Source organism: Tubulanus polymorphus, chromosome 1 (assembly GCF_964204645.1).
Source record: "Tubulanus polymorphus chromosome 1, tnTubPoly1.2, whole genome shotgun sequence".
In the NCBI taxonomy this organism is placed as follows: domain Eukaryota; kingdom Metazoa; phylum Nemertea; class Palaeonemertea; order Tubulaniformes; family Tubulanidae; genus Tubulanus; species Tubulanus polymorphus.
In genome coordinates, this window is record NC_134025.1 from 25,379,798 (window position 1) to 25,390,218 (window position 10,421).

General features: G+C 36.6%; 1 protein-coding gene across 2 annotated transcripts in view; it reads left to right on the top strand.

Annotated features, from left to right (window-relative positions):
* LOC141914780 (hyccin-like) overlaps positions 1-8,895 on the top strand; it is a 46,474-nt gene extending 37,579 nt beyond the window's left edge. For both annotated transcript variants that reach the window (XM_074806072.1, XM_074806073.1), the window contains 7 exons: positions 1,327-1,407; positions 3,182-3,277; positions 3,379-3,500; positions 3,583-3,738; positions 4,169-4,256; positions 5,800-5,965; positions 6,154-8,895. In XM_074806072.1, coding sequence (XP_074662173.1) covers positions 1,327-1,407; positions 3,182-3,277; positions 3,379-3,500; positions 3,583-3,738; positions 4,169-4,256; positions 5,800-5,965; positions 6,154-6,671 — 1,227 coding nt within the window. In that variant the 3' untranslated portion in view covers positions 6,672-8,895. The remainder of the gene's footprint in view (positions 1-1,326; positions 1,408-3,181; positions 3,278-3,378; positions 3,501-3,582; positions 3,739-4,168; positions 4,257-5,799; positions 5,966-6,153) is intronic.
* Positions 8,896-10,421: the final 1,526 nt, after the last annotated feature.

The window sequence follows — 10,421 nt, forward strand, 5'->3', positions numbered from 1 at the left end:
TATTGTCGAATTGCTTCGGGTTCTTTTTATGGCATCATCTCATTTCATTTCATACGGTTTATATCTAATGAGACCCTGCTGGCAATGGATATTACTATCTATATTGGTTATTATATGTTCTAGATGGGTTGAGGCACAGCGCGCATGACTGCTGGCATGCTGTCTCCCGATATATATCCATCTCCACTCATACTCCCCTCATTCTAACTATCTTCCTCTCAGCTTTATCCGTAACTCCTCTGCCCTTTTACTCTTCCCTTAACACCTTCACTTCCCCGTCTCATTCCTTCTAGATATCTCATCTCCTCCGTATCTCAGTGTATCCTCTCTAACTCATTTCTAAGGCCCGAGCATTTATTGGCCATGTGATCGATGATGACAGATTTATCGGCATAAATCAACATAAGTGGGAAAAGTGACTTCGCGATTCTCTCTCTCGTCCCTCTCTCTCCCCGATGCATAAACAGTTTGCATACATGTAGCAATCTACCGACAAGCCTATCTATCCTGCCTCGGTGGTTGACAAGTTAATTGTCTAGATCTACATAATAAGTGACCAAGATCATTCAGCCAGTACAAACATCCACTCAGCCGATGTGTATTTTAGTGCTGTAGCCGAGTAGAAATGTAGTCGTAGTTTTAAGACATAGAGATACGACGTTTACATTTACAGATACGACTGTCTTGCGAGGGCAATAAATAAATTCTAAACGGAATTTATTCTTGTCATTGGCATTAGGTACTGGTATGTGTTTGTATTGAGATGTTGGGACGAAATGGGTTAATCAGCCTTTTTGCAAAAAAGAGAAGATGGCTATTCTATAATTTGAATGATTGAATTCAGTGGAAAAAAATAAGACGATTATTCTATGAATCGAATGATTTAATTGGACGAATGCAATGCAAAAAAGCATTGTACGTTGACATCTGCTGATTCCGAATGTGTAGTAAATGAATATATATATATATATATATATATATATATATATATATATATATATATATATATATATATATATATATATATATATATATATATATATATATATATGACTATCGGTTTTACAGCGATAATTTTGTATATGATGAAGTACACGCTCAATGAGCTTATACGGCGACTATTTCAACGTATTAATGGTTTCTCTGTGGGATTTTTATCATTGCGATTATTTCACATACGCATTTTATATAGAGGTGCTTACCATGTTATCATCTACACTTGTCGTGTGGAATATTCATTTCAGAAATGTCATGATTGTTGCATATGATATGTATGATTGCTGTATATGATCAAAATCTTTACTTAGAATATTTATGTCTTTGCAGGAAATAGTGAACAGCGATGGCAGTCAAAAGATCTATTCTTTCACCATTCCAAGTTTATCCAAGGCGTCTGTTTACCATGAGGTGAGTTCCGATCCGATTTTCAGCCAAAAAGGAAATAGCTCGGAAACCATTTGTATGCAGTTCTTCAGATCTTGAAAAACTAGCGATGACAAAGAACTCCGTCGTAGTTTCGGATTTGGTCGCGCTCATCTTATATGTGCCAAACGTTCATCACTCAATCATGGTTAATTGAATAGTGCAGGTGAATGCATCAGTGGTTAATGAATTTTCCAGGGCAATCTTAATCACTGGTGATGGTACGTCTGCAGCCATGAATAATCAGCACGCAGTTTTTCCGATTGGCGACTGATTAATTTTATCCATGGTTACCGACACCTGTTTACACAAAATAGACTTCGCCCGATGGTATCCTGGTAGAAGTTTTCGTATACTTCGATACTCTCGTTTTAGCTAGCCGGGGGTAATTAGAATATTTTAATCAGTAATCTATAACAGTGGTAACAGTTATTGTACGTATCAAATACGATAATCACCATGTTAGCACTGAGTGACCCTTACCTATGATGCCACACCTAGTTCGTCCGAATATGGTTTAATGACTGTACAGATGTGATTATTAAGTTGTAAACCGGGGTCCAAAAAGTATTCCAATGTATACATTGGGGGAGTTTTTCATAAATTTGATTATTACAGGAGTCAGGGAGGGAGGAATGCTTTCCGAGAGACGTATTTGCAACTCGTATTTCGGTCCTATTCTCTTATCGTGATCTGTCTGCCCCCGTTGAAAGGAAGTGACTTCGCTCGTGTGTGAGTCTTACGAGTTCATAATCGCGGGTGAAACGTAACCAATCAGCGTGAAGTCATCTGAAAACAATCGCGAATATATTTCGCCACACCCAGTGTCACAATAACTGAAGTAAATTGATAGAATGGAATCCATCTTTTGCTTCGTTGGTCCCTCCGGCAAATTATTGATTCCGCGTCGTTTCTTATATTGATTCCGAGTTCCGTTTATGTCGTGCGCTTTGGATTGCACTCACGGCATGCTATTAATGTTTCCACGCTGCCGGCTCATTATATGACATTTGCACATTAAATACTTTTCATTTTCATGCCGGTTTTAGACACGTCGTAACGAGGATTGTTCTATAGTAGCGACGAATCGCCTCTAGCCGAAACATCGTATTCAATTACGGCATAAATGTTTTTCAGAACCTAAGTGGCATTAACAGCTTTAAGGAAAGACAATTTTTATTAACTTGTGTACCACTACGCAAATATATGTACCGTAATATATATATATATATATATATATATATATATATATATATATATATATATATATATATATATATATATATATATATATATATATATATATATATATATATATATATATATATATATATATATATATATATATATATATATATATATATATATATATTTATTTATATATTGATGTATGTATTTGTATAAATAGTAACAATAGGACCAATATTATTGTCTAAGCCTTAAAAATCGATCAATATTTCCATATAGAATTTCGGTGCATATGGATTTAGACGAAAGGTGTTATATCAATCAGATGGAGCTTGAATCAGAAAAAAATGTTATTTTTAGAGTTTGTTGCGTGTTCCAGGCACAGCTGCGTAACTGTATTTCAATCTTTGTCTCGTATTCATGATTTTCAATAATGATAAATCCATAATTCAATGAACAAAACGTTCTAATTTCATCGCATGATGGTAATGTGTTTGCATTAGAACGCTTTTCGTTCGCATGAAGTGCGGGGCCCTCGGATAATGAGTTTGTTTTATATTTTGTTTTGCAGCCTTACAGCTTGTCAGCGCTGTCACTGTCAGAAAGTGTTTTATCGAGACACGATCAAAACCAACAGCGGATATTTAGCTATGGGCCATTTCCTCAGGTAAATAGCCGCATTCTGCAGCTTGAACTGAACATTCGGAGTCAGCGGCAGAAAAACTGCAATATTATATAATGCCGGTAATATTGTATTTTCATTTCCAGGTGGAGCGTATTAACTCACAAAATCGGCTGACAGTGATTTCATTCCTACTGAATTGTTACAATAATAATATTGCCACGTTGTCAGAAGACTCTCATCAGACACTATGCAAAGCTTGTCTCAAGTGAGTTTGTTATTTCATATAAATATTCATCGTTGGAATTTCCGATGTGTTAATGCGCTTTTCGTTCCTTTTTTTTTTCTAGTATCGCTCACACTGGTTTCGAGAACCTCGGAACTCAAGATGTAAATGGTCCAAGCGGCGCCCGGTTGCGAAAAGGAGTCTCGTTTCAGGAAGACCTTCGTATCACTGTCGGTACTGACCTACTACTCGAGATGCTCGCCGGACTCTATTTTGTGATGTAAGTGTTTTATATAGGTTCATGAATAATTCTCGTGTAAGTCAAGTTTCGATGCTTCGCGCTAAGTGGGCAAGTATTTCTGCGCAATGATTTATTTGTCGACGTTCGCCTCGACTAAAACGATCATCATTTACATGCCGTTTTCAGCACCGGATTATGTATGAGAATTAGTTTTCCAATTCTAATTGCGATTCAGGATGTATTCAGCCGGCAGTTTAACTGTATGCTCGGCGTCTGGTTGCAAATCTCTTACCCTCGCGTTGAAGTATTCATGAATGTTTCCCCCAAAGATTTGATTGTCACGTTTAAGCCGAGAAATTCATTCGCAGTTCACCCATTCTTTGTACACATTCGGAACTCGCTTCGAAACGTATCGGTCGCTTTTAATGTTAACCAATCCCGATAACATTTTATCATATATGTTTTATAGGTTCAACACGCATCCTCGTTTAGCTATACAAGCAGTGAATGCTATACACGAACGAGCGTCTTATGAATTAGCTGCAGATGTTCTACTAGTAAGTAATTTCCGTTTGCACGTTCTTAGATCTTGCAGTACGTCCTGACTTTTGTCACAGCAATTCATTTCTCTAGTCATTATCGAATGTTGCATACATTAACCATAGATACTCAGCCAGCCGGATAGATACCGCTGTCCTGTCATCATGTGACCAGCAGCTGATTGTTAATTACAGTACTTTTCGAAATTGCTGTTGTCGTTCACCGCATTTGTTGCTTGTTCAGTTCCCTCAAGTTAATTGGCAATAAGGCGAGCGTTGATTATACATATGAATATTGTTGCAGATTAATACGTCATTAATATTCATCAATCCGTGCATTCGCCGCGAATTGATTGCTATTTGTAATTGTACTCGCGAACTGCGAGTTAACTGTAAATATTGATCTGATCATGTTTAACGTTATTAATGAATAATGGCGCTGATTCAGTCCGGGTTGAAGTTGAAATCAGTGACGATGTCACTTGACGATGACGATGCGCGCTCATGGCATCAGTATTCCGCGCGTATATCCGTGTTGTCGTTATTCATCGCCGGTTCACGCGCGCGGCTATACATTTCGGTCCTCAATTAGCCGGCTATTGTCTTATCTACGCTTGGCTTATTCAGTCGGTATGATTGACGGGTGGTCGTGTAATGCTTCTTTTCCATCGTTCATTAATCACGGCGCGCGATGGCAATAATGAGGACCCTTCACTACATGTACATGTGTACGATGCTCACGACGTGGCTCAATCAACCGTACATGATTGATATTATACGCGATGATTGTATCCTGCATAATATGAAATGATGCGTAGAATGTTTTTGGAACGGTCCACAGCTATTAGACTAATTTTCAATAGGTCTAGTTAAACGCTGAACCATTGGTGGTGCAGATTTTCTCTCGCTTCTCTAGATGAGTGGAAAAGTCGAATGAGAATTGAACTCGCCTTTCTTGGTGTGAACTCAGTGCGGTATGCACAGATCAGGGAGTGTGATTCATTTCCACCTCCTTACCCAAAGTAGACTAGGCTAGTCTGTATCAGGGCTGAATCCAGAGGGGAGTTCGAACCCCCTTTTCTGAGCTACTACCCTTTTAAAAAATCACGGCCTCGTATCTCCTGCACCGTTCTTTATCTAATGTACACTAAAATTGCATAAAAATCAGCCTAAATTTTCTAGGGGAAACGCCCCTGTTGACTATAAAGTGCCCTTTATTTACGAGATGAACCCCCCTTTCTTCCAGCCTGGATCCGCCCATGTGTATTCATCATCATAGGAAACAGAACCACAATGTGTATACATACATAAGGCTTATATTACTGTAGGCTAAAACAAATTGACATTGTCAAACCACTGTAGCCGCGTTAATGACTTAGCTACGTTTTCATCATTTATCCAACATCATACGATGGATGGTCTTCCTAGAATTCATTTGACGTCATTAGCAATGTGGAAATCCGCATAATGATGAAAGAGTTTTCATAATCCATACTCGGATCAGTCGATGATTCAGTTTTCTCTTATATTTCAACATTTGCCCGGATATTTGTCATTGTAGGTCACCAATGCCATCCGCAATTCCCTGAAGCATCATCCAACTGAAGGTGAAGATATGCAAAGTGATCCGATGGGAATCAGCGTATCGTTAACCCCTTCATCTTCGTCGACCGGTTTCAACAAAGCTGCTATTACAAATGCATCATTCAGAGCCAAGAAATTGCCAGGTACGCCATTAGTCATTATTTCCCTTCGAATATGCAATTACCTGTGCAAAATCTAATAAAGGCTTATATTACATCATTAATGTCTAGTCATATACTCGTATTACCGCACTTTAATTTCAGTAAATTCATGTCTTGTGTCATCGCTTATGTAACTTTCAATTAATTATCGATGCTTTCTAATATTTCAGATGATATTCCTGTTCCCTCGGATGAAGAAGATACGAATCCTATATCATCAAATATAGTACCGCCTAATATCATGTCCGATGATAATGAAAATGAACCGAAAAAAAACGAATCGGAAAAAAGTAAAGGACCACCGAAAATATCTCTGAAGTCCGTGCTGAAGAAAACCGATAAGCTAAAGAAGAAGGATTCAGACAACAAGGGCAAAGGACACGTCTCGCTGAATACGTCGGTGAATGGTGATAATTCTCAGGACAGCGAGAATAATAAGCGTGTTTCAGTGACTGTATTACAGGGACAAACTCGCTCAAGCATCGTCGATAGTGTCGAGCTGAAAACATATGTGCGAAATACTGACAGTCAGTCATCATCGCGGATGACTGATGATCACGTCGTTAATGCCGAGTTGACGCTACAAGATCCCGACGAAAATAGTAAACACACCCAAAGTACACATATCCGCGATCACAGGAATTCATTCACGAGGCCTAATTCAAGCTCAATAAATACTGAGGTGTAGACAATTCTCGCAGGAAATTGAAGTCGACAATGTAGCTTAGCGTTATGATATTAGCATTGTGTCGTTAGTACTCTACGCGATAGCAGGTGCTTCCAGGTGTTAGAAATGTATTTTTGAGCGGTAACCACATTCCTGACTTATTTTTTACGCCCAAAACAAACATAAATATGAAACATTGCGTTGATAGTTAATTTAGGAAATCCGATGTTCTATGAGTACCAGTAATAGGTTACCATGGTTTAAGTCCACCGACATCAGGGCAGCAACTGTAAAAACAAACACAAAATAACTCGTAACATTTTCGTGAATGATCTAACCCTCTAAGTTTATCTACATTGGAAAATTTAAAGCAAATCGAATTTAGCCACAGAAATATGAAATATAGAGAATTCCATTCTCAAATCTAGTTAGATGTGCAATTATTCATAGGAGTAAACGGGTGAAAAGATTTTATCATTGTCTAATGTAAAGATACTGTATTTTTGATAGGCCTCCGTGAATTAGTCCTATCTCTGACTGTAGCGTGATCATTGCTCCTCATTGGTCATATTCGGTGTGTTGTGATTTTGCGAAGTCCTGTGCGTTACCTTTAGTCATCGTGTATGTTCTTATAACATGTTGAGATATATGCATATATATTCAATAACTTCATACAGTTGAAGTGAGTTATTTATTAAAGTTGCCGCTATTATTTGCTTGGTTTAATTAAGGGAATCTAGAATGTAGAAATTGTTGTCAAATTATACATGGTTTCGCTATTTTAACGAAAGATATGACATAGTGTAGCTTTGTTACAGTTACTGCATTAAGTTTTCACACGTACTTGTATTCGTTGTATATATATATATCTTGCAAGCATATTGAAATAGTTGAAATTATTTTCATTCATTCATACAATAATGCGATATGAAAATGATTATTTCATTGATAATATTCATGTTTTATATCTCTGTGGGGTTCACCAATAAGCTTCAGTAATGTTTATCCTAGCCAGAAGTGTTATATTAATGTCGTTTCTTCAATATTTGGTACACTATGTGTAGCCAGGTTTTTTAAAACAATTTTGTAAATCATTCAGAATAACGAAGATGCCATACACGATGTTGTCTTGTGCTATTGATCGCGCGACATCGAGTTACCACGTTTCCAGTTAGTCAGCCTTATTCGATCCTGATTCACTCTATAATCGGCTTTGTAAAAAACGCAAAGAGAAAATTGTAATCTTTTTTTTTTCTTTATTCCCGTGTACTGCTAAAATAAAATTAGTAGTGGGTCGTGACTGAAAAAATACCCCCAAGTGCCAAAACCTTGTACAAAATCCAATCATAAATAATGATATTACCACTCTCATCCACAGGCACACAACTGAGCTACTACATGTATTTCTATTATTGTAGGGTTTACCATAATATGATTTTTGCTTCCATACACTTTTTCGTCTTGTTTCGTGTCTCACTTATCACTTAAATATGATTAGACAATTACAAGTCTGACACTGTCGACGTAAATAGGAGTTTCATAATTTCATGGAATTTGTCATCACAATCATCTAGTCGAGATTTGCTTGTAAATAAATGCAATTCATTCATTGATTCATTCGTAGCTTTTTGCCTCATAGATGATTTTTCAATCAGGATTGAATAAGGTGACTAGTACTTAATTTACCTTCCTCACTGGTTCCTCGCGAGACAAAATTCTTTCAATCTTTCAAGTCATGAGTTCTATGAATCAAATATTGCTAATTCACTAATCAATATGGTTTTACTGGTTTGGTATGATAATCGTATGAAGGCATCACTATGAACCACGTCAAGTATCTTTCTAATACCTTCTGTTGATCTCGTACTAGGTCAGTGGTTAGTCTTACAGGGTTCATTTTTAGTGTTGAAAATTATCAACACTTCCATTATTAAATCATATTTTACTATGGTATTCATTACAACTATTGATAATGTATTATCATATATAATCTCAATAAGACTCGACGAATTATTTAACTATGTAGCTTTTGACAACTTCAATTGTATTGACACATTTGAGATTGATTTGACTCTCGGCTAATTCGTGGTTTTTACGAGTGACAGGAAACATTTCTTTATGTTAGCTTTGCTGCAATGTTAACGGATATAGCAAACTATTCCGAATGGAGATGTATATATATATATACTTGTCAGAAATGATTGTAAATTTTTGAGAAAGTCTTTATTGTTGAGAAATAAAAAAGGATATGAATTGTTGAATATGAATCTTTGTTGTTTCAAATTTGTAGCTATTAAAATTGACGGCTGGAGCTCTAAATTATTTATAATCTAACGACTGCAGACTACTGGTCTAGTTGAAGGGTAAAATGCCATTAAAGTATCAATATCATCTTAATTATACAGAGGCAATGGACATGGTGGTTCTCCCTTATTTGACAACAGCTATCACGACACCAATCTTCTGAAACTGCAGTCTGGTTCTTTGTAAGGCTAGAGTGGCCTTTTAGCAGCCGTTCATCAAAGTTAAGCAGCAGAGTTTAGAAGCAGGTGAAGCGATGTTGCTAATTGAGTGGAAAGGTATGCTCAGTGAGAAATCAAAGCATATGGGAAAAATGCAATGGGACACAGGTGTTTACATCGGCAGAGGTAATGGATTATGATACGGATCAATAAAGACTTGCATGCTCCATCCATCTAACTCTGGCCACAAACAAGTTTCAACATTCCAAGAACTCCAATTTTCAATTACCAACAATGCAACTTTTGATGTTTTAATTCAGTCAGTTATAAGCTAGCGCGTAAATATCCTCCCTCTCATCTTCCTATGAAATTTCTCATTATATCATTCTGTTGTTCCGTCTTAACAAGATTGATCAAGATTGTATCTTGCGATTGTATCAGTTTCACAAAAAAGATTTAACGCAAAACAATACTTTGTATTGTTGTCCATAGTGAAAAAGTTGTCACTAGCAAAATACAGGTCCAAATTAAGCATTTCATTTTGAAACTTGTCCTATTTCTGGACGCGTCTTAGAGTATTGAAATTTCATTATCAGTGAAGCATATGCATCTCTGAAATGATTTCATCATATGCAGTTATTAGGAATGTATCATCTATAAAATATCATCAGTCGATATATATCGAAGAAAGTGTATTCTGCTGTGATATACCAGCGTATTTTAGATTTGAATGTATGCGGAAGTAATGAACCTGAAATCTAATTAACCTGAAATACACTATACTATTCTAAATTTTGTACTGATCTTACTAATCAGACACTTACAAACGCTGAAATTAAGTTTTCTTCTTTTTCCGGAATTACACTTCTTGTGTAGGGACGTATTGTGTATTATAATTATTCCAATGAATATTGAAAGTTAAATTGGTACTACAAACGTAAATCGTTATGTCAATTATGATTTTGTCTATTACATTATTTTCAAACTGGAAGACAACTTCGAACCTATCAAGTGCATAACTTGTATTCAGCAATTATCCTCCATCACATGCTCTCTGCTCCTTGGGCACATAGATGTCATCAGGTACTTATTCCTTTTAGAACAAAGAAAATGTCCTGCGGCTGATGAAAAAGTGCTACCTTTAGCTAGGAATAATGGGTGACCTTTTCGTGACACATTCAGATTCACATTGTGAACATAATCCATCATATGTAGATATCCCAGTCTATCATATGTACATACCCGTAATTGCAGTGCGGACTGATCATGGAAAACATGGAAAAACTTAGCTATATCCTGATGTAAATAT